The sequence below is a fragment of the Manacus vitellinus genome, unplaced genomic scaffold (genome assembly GCF_001715985.3).
Source record: "Manacus vitellinus isolate BGI_N305 unplaced genomic scaffold, ASM171598v3 scaffold_65_pilon, whole genome shotgun sequence".
Classification (NCBI taxonomy): Eukaryota; Metazoa; Chordata; class Aves; order Passeriformes; family Pipridae; genus Manacus; species Manacus vitellinus.
Genome location: NW_021940724.1, coordinates 1,542,441 through 1,558,259, shown reverse-complemented (window position 1 = coordinate 1,558,259; position 15,819 = coordinate 1,542,441). Strand labels below are relative to the sequence as shown.

Genomic DNA, 15,819 nt, shown 5'->3' with positions numbered 1-15,819 from the left:
CAAAGGAAGCAGGAAGGAAGAAGGAGCTGCATCCCCTCCCTGCTGTTAATCATCCTCCTCTTTCTCCTAAAAGCAGCCATCAGGTCTGCAAACACCAGGTTGAATTCCCACCTTGCAGGGGATCCATGGAGGTGACCAGCAGCTCTGGGTGCAGGGGTGGGATGTGGGGCTGGGCTTGATGGTAATATTGAAATTCCTCTGCTCTTGAGACAGCAGAGACCAGATCCTGCTTTTGGCTCAGCAGTGAAACTCCGTCATGTCAGCTTGGACATTTCCTTTAGAAAACTGAGCTGGAGTCACAGTGGGGTTGGGGATGGGAAGAGAGGGCAGGGACTGCAGGTCAGGTCTGTGACTGGACCCACAGAAGGGCATCAGCAGAGCAGAGGAGGGAGAGAGCACTGAGCTGGGATTCAGTGGGTGCTGCTGGTTGGAATCCAGGAGTGGGGAGTTTGGAGGGAGAGCAAATGCAGCCCCACTTGGGGGATGTGCTACACTGGGGAAGGCTGAAGCTACATGAACAGCCCTGTCATATTTGCAAGTGACCCTTAGCCAAATCAAAGCATGAATTTGCTGCAGAAACCACCCAGTTTTATGAGATACAAGAAAAGAGCTTCCCTGACTATGGAAGGGCAGAAGTGACAACTGAAAAATCCACACACAGATTTCAAATGCACATTTGGAGAAGCACAGTCAGCTGTGCAAAAAGACCCTCCCGTTGCCCCGAGCCCCATCTCATCCTGACATCTCTGGAAATTATTATCTGGGCAAAATGCTGCTGAACACCACTAAGAAACCAAGCCCTGAGCCTGCTGAGCATGGAGGCAAGAAAGAGCTGAGCCATCAAAAGCAAACAATGACTTCTAGCAGCGATTATTGATAATTCTCAGTAATTGATTGTTGATTGCTTTAAATTCTCGGTAACTGATTGCTTTAAATAATTAATAACTTGCAAGTCTACCTACTACAGACACTGCTCTCTGGTGCAGGCATGTTCCTGGCCCCTCTTACCTGACATAGAATCACCACAGAATCACAGAAAGGAACCTTGAAGATCAACAGCACCAAGTCTTTGTCCAGCAAATTTCTGCACAGCACAGTAGCAAAATAAAAGGGACACCCATGCTAGAAGCCAGGCATTGCATTCTGGGACTGTGGGGGATGCAGCAGATGAACAAGTTCTGTGTTGCTGCAGGATTTGGATCAGATCTCCCAAATGGGAGCAGAATAGTGTTGGAGAAAAGGGAATGTGATGGAGATGAGTTACAGCAGCAGGACATTTGTATGTTAGACCCTCACCCTTGGGAAGGTGGCTCAAATCCAAACCCAATCAGCTCCAAAAGTTGTTCTTCATTGCTACAAAACAAATGCATTATTCCTAATCTATATTATCAAGGAGAGGGCTCTTCCTTTTCCCACTCTGGGTAGTTTCGTGGAAAAATCCATGGATTGAGCAGGCTGGAATGATGTGCAACTCTTAGGCTTTGGAAACTCCTGAGAGGTCCAGGTGTCACCAAGCTCCTGTAACAAGCCTTTTGTGAGGAGAAATATGGGAAATCTGCCCACAGGCACCTCAGGCACATCTATCCACATCAGCAAAGAACAGAGTTGTTGCTTAAAAACAGGAGCTGAGAGATCCGAGGGTCTTTCCCTGCCTCTGTGAAACAAATTCCTGCATCAGGAATAGTTCTTACTTCAGACACAGGCTGTGAGCATCTGGTCTTGCCGGATTTGGGCAGAAGCAAAATGTTATTACCCCTTCTCTCTCCTGTCCCTCAGTAGGGTGAGTGCCCCTGCTCAGACTGAGCCGAAATCCTTACGGGAACAGCTCATGGGCTGCACTTTTCTTACCCTTCCCTTCCCTGAGCCCCCCACTGTGATGACTGTCAGCCTTCAGGATGGGAGTAAATAAAGTAAATCCCAAAAGTGCTTTCCAAAATCCAGCTTCAAAGCCAGTTTTCCTACAGAGGTTTCCCGGTGCTAGTCCCACTCACCATCCGCTTTATCAACCCTCTTCCTCCAGCGCCTCAGGGTACCAATTTTCCCAGCCAAGACAGAGATAAACCCGTGCCCCAAAACTGCTTCTGAGCCGGATTATAAGGAACCCCTCCCTAAAAGGCCAGCTGGGCTGTGTTTCAGGCTCGGGGCAGCCCCTGCTCCCAGGGAAAGCAGCTTTACATCCATCCCGGCATCGCTGCTGTCAACCCCCCCTCCAGCGAGCCCCCGCCTAATCAGATTGGAGTGGTCCTGCCAGACACGCAAAATGCTCTCACGGAAGACAAAGAGTGGAGCTGCCACCCTCATCGGCCAGCTCAAACACAAACACAGCCCCGAAATAGCCGGCATTCCTTCGGCACGGCCGGGCCCCGAGCGCTTCTCCTCAAACCCGCAAGGCACACGCAGCGCCTTTTTGGTGGTTTTCCGATTTTTAAAAATCATTATTTATTCATTTTGCAGTTTTTTTTTATCAGGACTGTTAGCGGGGTTTTTCCGTGTGAGAGCACAGGGAGAGTTTGCACGGTGGGACCTCAGCAGCCACACCCTCCAGAGCTTTGGGTCTGGCCCAAAATACACCCGCTCTCCACAGTGTCCCCCCAACTTTCTCACCAATAAGCATCGTGCTGGGGCTCTCCACCCCTCCCGAGGCCTATCCAGTTGTCCACACCGTGTCCTGCAATGCTGGAACATTCTGCACTGGCCAGGGAGAGCAAGCAGAGGGTTCTGCAGGAGCTGCTGGTGGGGCAAGATGCTGATGAGATGCTGTAATCTCATTCCTAATGTGATCAGGGGGGGAAAAGCCCTGCTCCCTTGGGGTTCCCTGTGCCACCAAAAGTCCTTTAAACCCCCCAGAATTTTACCCAGCACACCCGTGGTCAGATGCATAACAGCAGCACACAAAAAATTGGGTTTTTTTAAAGCAGAAAACAATCTCTTCACTTTTTCATCCTATCAGTTTGGATTCCTGTCTCTCCCCTCCTAACCCTCTCTAAAGGGCATTCATAAAGGACCACACCACACACGTGTTGACCATGGGGTCCCCTATTTCTCCTGCCACCAACCCACCTTACATGGCTACATTTCCCCCTCGTCCCACCAGTCTGCCTTTCTTCTTTTTGTGCCACTTGCTTTGCCAAAATAAAAGATTTCCCCCCCCCAACTCAGCTGCCCTAAATCACCCCCAGAAACTGAAGCCATGATCTGGAGAAACCTGAAGTGGGTGACGTGGACAGTGGTGGGTGACAGGCTTTGTGCTTTGCTGTGCAGCCCAGAGAAGAGGTTGTTTTGACCATCCTTTCTCTCATTAGGAATTGCTGATTACCACCCCATCCACCACTGACATTCTCCTGATTGGAAAACTCCACAGGAAATAAGGTTTGGGGTGAGACAGTAAATTATAGGCCGGGTTTGGAGAACCACTCACTGTGGAAGAGCCTCTGGCTCTCATGGCCATCATGGGATGTTGCTCCTCCCAACACCCTGAGAGGGATTTGGGCTAATCAAATGCAGAGTGAGGGCTGCAGGGTCTTGCCCAGGGTCTGTTAGTGCATCCTCCACCTTAGGCTGGGTTCAACTGCAGCTTATCAGGGAACTTTATGGGCCTAAACTGATGTTTTGTAGCAGAAACAGAACACCCATGTCACTGGCAGTGGCACAGCAGTGATGGCAGGAGTGGCATCACAATCATCTCAAGATCATTTTATTTTCCTTTTTTCCCACCCCCTGTGATTGTTGCCTTAAAATAGTAAAGTTTTATTTCTCAGACTTGCTGGATAAAATGGTCTCATGTTGGATCAGCAAGGGGATGCATTAAAATAGGCTGGATGAGGAGATCCAGGATTCACCAGGCTCTGTGGAATTGTCTATGAATAGTGTTTTACTTGGGAAAGAAGAGGGGGAATTCAGGTTATCCCTGCTATCCTCACCAAACTGCACGCACTGTGAATGGATGGAGGTCCACCAGGATCTGCTAGGCTATGTTGGTCCCCTGGACACAAGAAGGATCTTTCCAATCTGGGCTTGTCCTGTTGGGAATGGGTGTGCTCCCTGCCATGGGCCACGATCCGTCAAGGCCAAATCTCTTCCTAATTTGTAAAAGACCAAATTTAAAAAAAAAATAAATATTAAATATACTTCAGTAAGACCAAACCCAAGCAGGGTGCTCATGGCACTTGGGGAATTTGGATTTTCTAACACTAAACAGGATTGGATTTGGATGAGGGACGAAAAACGGGCAGCCAGTTAAAGGAAGCCTCGTTAATTCTTGCTTCTCTTTCCTTTAATTGCCTTCTGCCCACACTATGGGCAGATATCCAGGGTATCCAGACACTCAGCGTGGGGTTTTTCTGTCAGAAGTTACACATATAAACCTCAGCTATCCATTGAAATTCCCTCTGCAGACCAAGGGGAGACACAGCCAGCTGCTCCATCCACAGTTAATTCCAAGCTGCAAAAACAATTGGAAACTGGCAGCTGAAAAATAAAATTGTTTCCTCTCCCATTTTAAACAGTAAAAGTGAATTTTAAGGGAACAGCTCCTGCTTGTTCAGAATCCTCGAGGGACACGAAACAATTCATTTCAGTCATGAAAATAAACCCCATCACTAAGCTTGAGATTTGCTCAGTGAATTGCTCGGCGCTGAACTCAAAAGTGTGTTGAAAACTTTATTCATTAGGTAACCAGGCCCCGGGTTATTTGATGTGACTTAAAGGAATTTTAAATGCTGTTTTTGCATCTGTCAGTTTAACAGCAATTTCCTCTACAAGCAAAGAGCGTTTTCCACCAATAAACCCAAAATTGGTTTTATTCATCACTACCAAGGAAGACTTGGGAGATGCATAAATTAGAAATCAAGACAGAGAGGCATCAGGCTATAAAATTGCTTAAACAAATATGTTCAAGAGTGTGTCAACCTGGTTGGAAAACACAGTTGAAAGGCAAGAGTGGGCTGTAAATCTCCAAGTTTTACAATGAGGAGAATTAGCCCTGCCGAAGGGATGTAGCTATGAATTGTAAATGAAAAACATGATTAAAATCAAATCATTCAAATTCTGACTTTCTCCTGCCGTATTTTAAGTCGTGATTAAAATTCATAATTTAAGCCACATCAATTTAAATCAAAGCAGCCTGCCATAAAATGAGGTTTTTGAACCCTTTGTGAGGTTTTAATGAGAAAAAAAAAAAAGAACGTCCTCCCGTTGAATGAAGTTAATGGGGATTTATTGGTGCCATTCATAGGCAGGAACTATCTTAGAAGCCTCCAAAATCACACAGACTGAGAGCCTTGAGGGCTTTTTTTAGCCATCTGGGAAAGTTTTAAGGAAACAAAATAATTTTCTATAATAGGGTGTTGTATTAATCTCTAAACTTTTTTCCCCCACAATATTCCACACGACTGGTCAGGACAGGAAAATTTATTCCTTATGCCAAAGAGATTGACACCTCCCATGGCCTTTTTGGCATGGGAATTACCCCAAGTGATGATGGGCTGAGATCAACTCTTGCATACTTGGAAAATGGGCTCAAGGGGGTGATTTTTGCTTTCTGACTTCACAGCTGATGTGATGCCATGTCCCACTTTGCTTATAATTTGCCCTGTTGTCTCTCAGTTGGATGAGGCTTTTCTGGGAGCCCCAGAATTGTTGGTTCATCCCATTTGCAGCACACACATCCCAGCTTTTCATTGCCACGTGGGATTCTGGGGGGCTTATGGCATTGCTGGGATTTGGTATAAACTCCTGTGGCCTCAGAAGGAGGCAGTGGAGAGCACAAACACCTCACAGCCAGATCAGGGTAAAAATGAAACCCATATTAGAAGGAAAAAATAACAAAAAGGAAAATAAAAAACACGAGGGGGCCGTTTTGTGCTTTTACTGCACGTTGCTACTTTCTCCACTTTGCCAAGAGAAACCCATGGGAGCAAATTTGTATTTATTTATTTGTTATTTCTATTCCTTTAGGCTCCAAAACCAAACCAGGGCACCAGCAGAGAGTGATGACTGAAAAAATGCATTAATGAGAAAGCTGGTTTGGAGCAATCACAGCCTGGTTTGAGGGTGCTACTTATTAGCTGGCCTAGTACCTGGTAGAAACTCACTCCCTTTACCTGTGCTTTAAACATTTCTTCTGTTGCTTAATAAATTAGAAATGTCCAACCAAGACAACTTTATTGCTTATTTAGCATAAATATATCTATCTATCCCCAAGACCTTGGTTACTTGATGTTATTCCAGCACAACCACTGCTAACCAGATCCCTGCTGGCACAGAGCATCTCCTTAACTCTACTCTGCTTTTTCTCACAGCCAAGGCTTGCAGTATCTTGATAAGCAGCATATAATGGTCACCCTGAGAGCTCTCCACTTCCCTCAGCCTCCAGCAGTATCATTTAAACTTTTCCTTTTTCTTTCCCCTCCATTTGCCTACGTGGTGGAATGTCTTATCTCACTCTCCTGCCTTCAGACTCCAGGGAGGAGGGGAAAAAAAAAGAAAAAAAGTGGTCTTTGCTATTAGGTTTCAAAGAAGGACTTTCTCAAATACAGTTTTTCCAAATCTTTCTGAAGAGCCTTTCAAGTCCCCTTTGTCAAAGTTAGAGATCTGGCATTTTTCTCTTTGCCTTCATCTAACAGAAGCCACTTAGAATAAATGTCTGACAAGGTTGTCTCCTCATTTCTCTACAATAGATTTAATATATATTTAAGCACTACAGCTTAATAACTCTAAGCCAATTTCTCCCTTCTCTTCCAGTTAAATTTGCTAAAATCAATTAAGGCTGCAAGAGAAAATTTCAGCCTTTGCCATTAATAACTAAGGCCTTATTCTTCCACTGCAAAATGACCTTCCTTCTGCCTTTCACCACTCTCACAAGCCATGTGGCCTCAGACCAAAGCTCCCTGCACACAGAGTTTGTAAGACAGAGAAAAAGGCTCTGGATTAATGCAATTTTTATTAAGGATGCTAAGAATATCAACTGGACCTCAAAGCAACATCTAAAATGGGACCAACTCAGAGATAAAAAATTCCCTTTTCCATTTTGGAGGAGGTTATAACACAGATCCCATCTGCCTATTTCCAAGGATCTGTCCTGAACCTGGCATCAAACACAGATCTGGGTTTTAAACCCAAGGATCATATTCTTATTTGCCTTTTCATTTTGCAGCCTTTAGGGTGCACTCCTGACCCACCACCAAGACGTTCTTCCAAATCCCGAAACACACCTTTTTTTTTTGATGTTTTTAAGCACATACAGACACTGTTCTACAACACCAGGGACATGGTGTGATTCTTGGGGTGTCCTGTGTAGGGCCAGGAGATGGACTCAATGATCCTGATGGGTTCCTTACAACTCAGTATATTCTATGATAAGTATTTCCAGGATATTTGGTGCAACGTTGGATCATGTTGAGGAGCATATATGGAAACAAACCTTTCTAGTGGACAAATTAGCCCAAGACACATCTAAATTGCCTTCAGAGGATGCAGCTGAATTAAAGAACAGCTCAGCTCCAACCTTGAACACCCTGGATAAATATCTGAACCTACATGGCACTACCTTGGGTCCCTCAGTAGGAGGAAGAAGCAACTTGTCTCCAATTACAGAAGAGCTGGCAATACTGGGACTCCCAGTTTTCCCCTCCTCCACAAGCCAGCTCATCCCAAACTGGAGCCCAGTGCCTTTCTGCCACCACCCAGCCCCAGCACTACACCAGGACACGGAACCTTGGATGTTATGCACAAGTCAAGCCATTGCTGAAGGCCAAACCTCAACGTCGCCTTCCCTCAGCTGGTTTATTGTGGATGCACATTCTAAAAGCAGGTGCTTCAGCCCGAAATAAAGGCTCATTCCCCTTCCTCACCCCTTCTGCTCTCTGCAGGGCATTGAGGCGCCACACTGAGTTAATTTTAACAAGATGTTTGCACCCTCCCTGTCTCCTTGCAATACTTTGTCACCGAAGTGTCACCGGTGCCTGCTGAGCGCCCCTGGCCCGCGGCCAAGCGAGCTGCGAGACACACGTTGTCCACGGGACAGAAAAGGTGCCTGCAACATGCAGAGCAGCAGGAGCTGCAGAGGTCTGCAAAACAGACACATTTAGTGATGAGAAAACCTTCATCAACAAGGCCTCTGGCTCAATAAGCAAATAGGCACTGGAGGACGTTGGTGCCTTTGGAGTTCGGAGCAACTTCACTCCGAGTCTTGAAGAAGAGTGGTTGTTTTTTTTTTCTCTTTAGGGTTGATGGGGCATCCTGGCACTTTCTGGTTCCAAAAGGATTTCACAGAATCACAGAATATTCAGACATAGAAGGGACCCACAAGGATCACCAAGTCCAACTCCTGGCCTTGCACAGGACAACCCCAAGAATCCTACCATGTGCCCAAGAGTGTTGTCCAAATGCTTCTTGGACTCTGGCAGCTTTGGTGCCGTGATCACTTCCATGGGGAGCAATACTTGGTACCAAAAGCTGACTCTGAGACACACAGGGGCTCAAATCAAGTGAATATGTCTGTGCAACCCCCCAGAAGGTCACCCAAAATAACCCACCCCAGAGTTTTGCACTTCCAGAAAGCAGTAATGTTACTACTGGTATTTTCTACGACTCCCCCAGACACTCACTATTTCCAGCACTATTTGTAATTCAAAGCCAGCAAGAAACTTGAAGGAGGCTGGATCATCCTTTAGGGAACTTCAGGTTTCCTCAGAGGGTGGTGAGGCCCTGGCACAGGTTGCCCAGAAAAGTTGTGGCTGCCCCATCCCTGGAAGTGTCCAAGGCCAGTTTGGATGGGGCTTGGAGCAACCTGGTCTAGTGAAAGGTGTCCCTGCCCATGGCAGGGGGTGGAACTGAGTGATATTTAATGACTCTTTCAACCCAAACCATTCTGTGGTTCTATGATGAACTCTCTGCCTTGGCTGTGGAAGGAGGTGAGGACACTGACACCCATCCCCGGGAAGTTCACCTTGAAGAAAAATACCACTGCATCTGGTGGCCCCAGGCTGTCACACTATAAAGGGGTAGAAAAACAAGCAGTGCAAAGTCACCAGCTCCTCCTGAATCACAGCACAAAGCTCCAAATTTAGTGGGTCTCATGATAAAAGCCCTCCTTGTGGCTTGTGCCTTCTGCTCTTGCAGCGTTGCGCGGTTGCTTCTGGCCATGGAAAGCTGTTGTTGCATTTCAGTCCCCTGCTCACCAGAACTTCATGGAACCATGGAAGGTCAGAAAAGACCTCTAAAATCATTGAGTCCAACCATTAACCTAACACTGCCTGGTCCACCACTAAACCAGGTCCCTAAGCACCACGTCTAGTTGTTTTTTGAACACTTCTCACTCCTCTTTGTCCTGCAGCAGCCCCAGCTGAGAGAATCTCCCCATCCCTGACCACTCACCACACGGTCTCTCCACCAAACAGGACATAGTTTAAGAAAAAACAGGAAAAACAGTCACAGTCCTTTAAACAGCATTTCAGCTCTTCGTATATGATTTTTGTACAGTAACAGGGAAGATCGTATTTTTCTCCCCAGCTCTACCTTCTCAGACAGGGTTGTTTAGCACAAATATTAACATGTTTTTGGATATGGCACATTTAGGCACTTCTAAACTGGAGCTGTGATATGGGCAGAGCACATCCCTCCTGCCTCCACCCAGTTTCCTCAAGGATCTCCAGAGCAAAACACCACAAGGCTCCGGCACAACTCTACAAAAAGTATACAGTTAGAGCCATAAAACCTGGTGAAGCTCAGACAAATTGTTCCCAAGCCTCCAAAATAACAGGAGGAAGCACCTTCACTCTGCGTTGTGGGACACCAACACACCAAGTAATTCTAGGAGGAAAATAGGGATTTTCTTTTGTTTAAGCCCCAATGGCAGATGGAGAGGGTTTGGGGGGAGATGGGTAACACTTCCCCAAACCCCACCATGCAGTGGGATCTGCAAGACTCCCATGCAGAATCAGGCTTGAGCCTGGCTGTCTCACAAACTGCAAGAGAAAGACTTGGTGGATTTGTTTGAGAATTCCAAGCCCAAAGGAACTGCTCTCTGACATGTGGAGTATCCAGCAAAGCCCTGGGGGTTGCAGCAGACAGAGCACAGGTAGCTGGAGAACAACAAATGCCAGATGACTGTGCACGGCTTAGAGTGGGGAAAAAAAAGGCCAGGTTTGCTCAGGAGCTCTGTGTGAAGGAAAGGGCAGGCATTGCAAGAATTCAGAAACAACATCCTTAGATGGAGATGGGCCAGTTATGGAAGAAGCTGAGCACGTAAACAGGCTTTGGACAAGGAAGTTGGCAGGAGCGCGTGAAATCTCCTCGGAGGCTTGGGGAGATTTCACACTCCTGCACATGGGGAATGGACCAAACCGGGCCACCTGGATTCCTGCAGAGTTCAAACCCTCTGTGGTGTTCAGCCCTCAGAGCTGAGGGTGATTGTTGGTCATGCAAGAGCGCTGTCAGGCTGGGAGCAGAACTGAGGGTGAGGCGGATCCTCAGGCTCACAACCTGCGTGTTTCTGTCTGTGTCACTCCCCATCAGATCAGCAGTGGGAAGGGAGGAATTTCTGTGCATCCACGGGTGGATTTGCTACTGCCTGGACCCCCTGGAGATAAAGCTGAAGGCACCTGGGCTTGGGGCTTGAGCTCCCATAGCACAGGCAGATGTTACAGCAGGATCTCACCTCCACAGAGCATCACTCTGTAATAAGGGTGAAACCCCACTCACCCCATCCTCCCCAGCCCTGCAAAGCCCCCAGGGGGGGCTCTGGGTGCTGTGGTGGGTCCTTGAGGACAGGGTAAAGAGGCCACCCAGATCAGCATCATAGAGAAGGGGGTAAAATTTGGGGTACCTAAACTCCAACAGCTCCTCTCTGCGCTCACAGGGGCGCAGCACAGCAGAGGGATCCTCACTGGTCATGGATAACCTCCATCACTCCCCATGGCCTGAGCACCAAAACACCCCAGAACTTTCTCCCCCCCAGATGGGGAGAGAAAATAAATGATTTATAAAGTAAATAATAACCAAAGTGCAACCCCAGCCTCCCTAGAAATGCTGAGAGCAGATATTTCCAGCCGGTCTCCCGTCACCGCCAACATGAATGATCACCAACCTCCTTGTCACAAACCTTTAGAGCAACTCTCCGGAATTAAATCAGCATATTGCATGGTTCCAGTTCCTTTCATCCAAAGATCTTCAAATGATTTACAAACAACTCTTTAATTAAGCCTTCCAAACAGGCCCCAGGCTACTATTACTGTACCTGCTTTGCCACGGGGGAATCGAAGACACCGCACTGCTAAAACAGCCTGCAAAAAGGTTGCAAAAATCTTATCGAAGTTCCTCCAACAGCAAATATATTGAGAAGACACTCTGCTTCACTGCTGATTCTGAAACCCTCAGGTTAACCATTTTTTTTCTTCTCCAGGAGATATGGCCCCAAATTGCCTCCTCCCACCCATGTCAGGATTAGTATTCAACGGATAAAATGTTTTTTTAAAAATGCGCATCTTTGACAGCTTGTCTTCTACAAACACAAACTCCCAGTACCAGGGAACTCCCAGTACCAGGGAGCCAGCCCAGCTTTGGGAATGAAAAGCAGTGTTTTGGCAACAAGGATTTAAAACCCATCAATCTGAGGTTTGTTTTGATCCCGGCGAAGGGTTGATCTCCAGTAAAGCCCCTTCCTGTTCTTTTTTGCCCCCAGGACAGGTTTGTGCTGTGGCTCTTTTGAATCCTCTGTGAATAAAAAGAATTGGTTTTCTCTTCCTGATGCAATTTTGTTATCAGACCTCCCTGTGGGAATACAAGACGCAATATGGGGAAGGAGTAAATAAAATTAAATATCCCATGAAGACACTGTAATGGGTAACTGAGCCACTCACTGGCTGGTTGAATTTACAGATGTTATTTGCCCAGTGCCATGTTTGCTGCATCTCTTGTACACTCTTGTCTGAAGCTGATTTTATCCTGATTTAAGGAGGGAAATAAGAGGGAATCTCTGCAGAATCGGGGGTTTGGGATGCCACAAGCCTGGAAGTCAGTATTTCTAGAGAAATAGCTGTACCCAAAAGAGCTGCCTTTAAAAAGCTTCAGTAACCTTGCGTTGACTCTGCTCTGCCCCACGCACAGAGGTTGTCACCTTCCAAAAACATGCTCCAAAATCCCAACTCGAAATCCCACTCACCCACCCATTTCACATCCAGTTCAAGGAGAGCAAATCATGCAGGCACCATCCCAATTTCTTAAGATACTCGAAATCTTGCAGTTTCACTTACAGGCTCAACTTCTTCCCATTTAAGGAGAGGAAAAAAAGATGAATTTTAAGCTTTGAGTAGCTCAGATGATTGCAGAGATATGAGCCTTGAGACTCCAAGGCCAAACATCCAGCAAACTGGGATGCCTATTTTGACCCCTAAGGAAGAAAATCCTGGTGCCAATACCCAGCGAGCAACATAAAAGCATCTCTAAGGAGCTTATTTCAGAACTTAAGAACAGCAACGAATGACAGAAAATGCTGTTTTCAAGGATTTAGTTAATTAATTTCTGAGAAAGGTGTAATAGGATCACTTAAGAGTGTTATAGAAACAGGTCCCCCCACATCCTCCCACTGAAAGCCTGTTTTGTCCCGAGCCCAGAGTATTTATTGCCCCATTCTGAAAAACAAAACAAAACCTTCTGAGAAGGCAAAGTCAGCTAAACTCAGCTAAATTCTGTCCAGCACAAGAAAATTGTGTTAACTGCTCCTACTTTATGCCAATATATTAATGACACTCAGCCTTCCTGAGCTTTAAGGGGAAGAGAAATCTCTTTTCAAGTGCACCTTGGCATCCGGGAGAGATGGGGGCTCACACCTGCTCACCCACCAAACCCCCGGCACCGTCAGTTCCATGAGAGGAACAGGAAAAAACCAGGCAGGCAGAGATTTCAGCCAGACCTCTGGGAATTCACCCCACAGTTAAATCCCCAGGGCCCTGCCTCCACTTGTGCTTTTACCTCCGGAGCCTCCTCCAGCTTTTGTTACCTTGAATAAAAGCACATTCAGCTCAGCAGAGGCTCTTTTGGGAGACAGGAGTCGGAGCAAGATTTCACCTTCTCCTGTTTTATTTCGTATTTTATTATATTTTATACTATTTCATTTTATTAGATTCCCACCTCCCTTGTCTTCTTTGATTACAGGGAAGAAACACCCCACTCCTCCCTACCTTTATTCACTTTCCAAAGAATCAGTGCATTTCCTTTCCCTGCTACTTTTCCATGTGTTTTTTTGGCCACCTCTCCAACAAAACACCCCATCAAAGAGCCAGACCTCCCACTGCATCACCCACCAGACCCTGAACCCCAACACCACATCGCAGGACCCCAGGCACTGCTTCCACTCCCAAACCTCCCCGACACGACACATCCCGCCCGGCTCCACCGCTGCCCCACAGCGAGGGGTCTCCAGCTTAACCTTTTTCCAACTCCTCCATCAACTTCCAACAGGGAATTGCTTTTTCCCCCCCGCACTCTTTTCCCACGCCATCTCCACGGGCAGAGGTGATGGCTCGTGTTCGGTACGTGCAGCGCTGGACCACTGCAAGAACAGCCGCACCAAGCCGAACCCAAGGTCCCCTCCTTGCTCGATGAGACCCTAAAAAATCGCTCTCCCAAGACAGATGTTTCCCCAGCGCCCGGGCAGGGATGCGGGCGGGAAGCAGCGGGTTTGGCTCATCCCGCTGCAGAGCGAACCAGCACTGCGGCTCCTGCACCCGAAGTTGCGCTGCCGCGGAGGGCTGGATGCGCTCGGGTTTTGGTCTAAAAACGGGGAGATAAGCCGGACTTCAGGAGGCGGTAGTGGGCGCTCAGCATCCCCCCCCCCCGGATCGTTTTCCTCCAAACTCGCCGATAGTAAAAGGAAAAACAGAGGGGGACGAGAAGGCGAGGGATGCTGGAAGGTGGGGAAAAGGCACGGCGAGGGCAAAAAGCGGGGAAGGAGGCGGCACTCACCGAGCAGCAGCAGCAGCAGCGGAGCAGCAGCAGCAAGCAGCCCCGGAGCCCGCATGGTTGCTTCCCGGCCGATCCCGCGCTTCCCGGCGCTCAATCCCGGCGGGCGGGCGGGAAGTGCCTCCCTCCCCCTCCCTCCCTTCCCGGGCCCTGTCCCTCCCTCCCCTCCACTTTCCCTTTCCCCGCCCCGGCCCGGGCCCCCTTTCCCCGCCGGGAGCGCGGAAGCGGCCCCACCCGCCCCCGCCTTCCGCCCCCGGAAGCGGGGGGAAGAGACAGGTGGGATGATGGGGATGGGGTGGGGAATGAGGAGGGGGGAAATTGAGGAGGGGATCCCACCTGCCGAGGGGATGTGGGGTGCGTTAGGATGGGGGTACGCGGGGTATTTGGGGTTCTCAACTGCACGGGGGCGTTTGGGGGTTTCGTTGGGATTTTGGGCTGAGGGGGTATTTGGGGTTCTTAACTGTGTGGAGGGGTTTGAGGATTTTGTTGGAATAGGGGTTTGGGGGGACTGGGGGCTGTCAGCTGCATGAGATTTGGAGTGAGGAGGTTGGGGAGGATTTAGGGGGTTTCATTGGGACGGGGGTTTGGGGGGGATTTGGGGTTCTCAGCAGTATGGGGGGATTTAGGGGTATCGTTGGATTTGGGAAGTTGGGAAGGATTTGGCGGTTTTGTTGGGATTGGGATTTGGGAGGGATTTGGGGTTCTTAATGGCATGGGAGGATTTGGGGGTTTCGTTGGGATTAGGGGATGTGTGTGGATTTGGGGTTTCTTTGGGATGAGGGTATGGGGGTGATTTGGGGGTTTCGTTGGGATTGGGGGATGTGTGTGGATTTGGGGTTTCTTTAGGATGAGGGTATGGGGGAGATTTGGGGTTCTCAACTGCGTGGGGAGACTTGGGGCTTTCATTGGGATTGGGGTTTGGGATTGTATTTGGGGTTCCACCTGCATGAGGGGATTTGGGATTTTAGTTAGGGTGGGAGATTGGGGGAGAGCATGGGGGTTTCATAGAAATTATGAGGTTGTGACGAATTTGGGAGGGGGCTTGGTGTTCTCAATTGGACAGGGCCATTTAGGGGCTTCATTGTGTTTGGACTGGGTTTGGGGTTTTCATCGGGATGGGGGCTTGGGAGCATTTAAGGTTCTCAAATGCATGGGGCAATTTTGTGGTTTTATTGGAGTTGGGAGGCTGGAGAGGATTTAGGGGTTTTGTTGGAATGGAGGTTTGGGGGGATTTAGGGTTCTCACCTGCATGGGGGGATTTGGGGGTTTCAATGGGTTTGGGGTTTCCATCGGATTGGGGACTTCAGGGTGACATTTGGGACTCCTGGCTTGATGGGGGGAAATGGAGGGTTTCTTTGGGATAGGGATTTGGAGTTCTCACCTCCATGGGGAGACTTGGGGGTTTAGTCAGGGTGCGAGGTTTCAGTGGGATTTTGCATTTACATGGGGGGATTTGGGGATTTCATTGGAATCGAGTGGTTGGGGAGGATTTGGGGTTTTGTTGTGTGGGTGGTTTGGAGTGAATTTGGGGCTCTCACCTACATGGAGGGATTTGGGGAGTACATTGGGTTTAGAGGTGGATTTGGGATTTTTATCAGGGTGGTGGGATTCCTGCCTGCGTGGAGGGGATTTGGAATATTCGTCAGGATGAGGACTTGGGAAGGATTTGGGGGTTTTGTCAGCGTGGGTGGTTTGAAAGGGAACATAGGGGGGTTTGGGGTTTTCATTGGAACTGGGGGGTTGGGGAGGGTTTAGGGTTTTCATTGGAATGGCAGGAGTGAGGATGATTTGGTATTCCCACCTGCATAGTGGTGAACTGGGAGGTTTCACTGGAGTTCAGGGTGAATTTGGGGTTTTCAC

At 48.2% G+C, this 15,819-nt stretch overlaps 1 protein-coding gene across 1 annotated transcript in view; it reads right to left on the bottom strand.

The window, feature by feature from the left end:
- Positions 1 to 14,017, bottom strand: part of PODXL (podocalyxin like) — a 47,142-nt gene extending 33,125 nt beyond the window's left edge. The window contains exon 1 of the mRNA XM_029963949.1: positions 13,963 to 14,017. Coding sequence (XP_029819809.1) covers positions 13,963 to 14,017 — 55 coding nt within the window. The remainder of the gene's footprint in view (positions 1 to 13,962) is intronic.
- Positions 14,018 to 15,819: the final 1,802 nt, after the last annotated feature.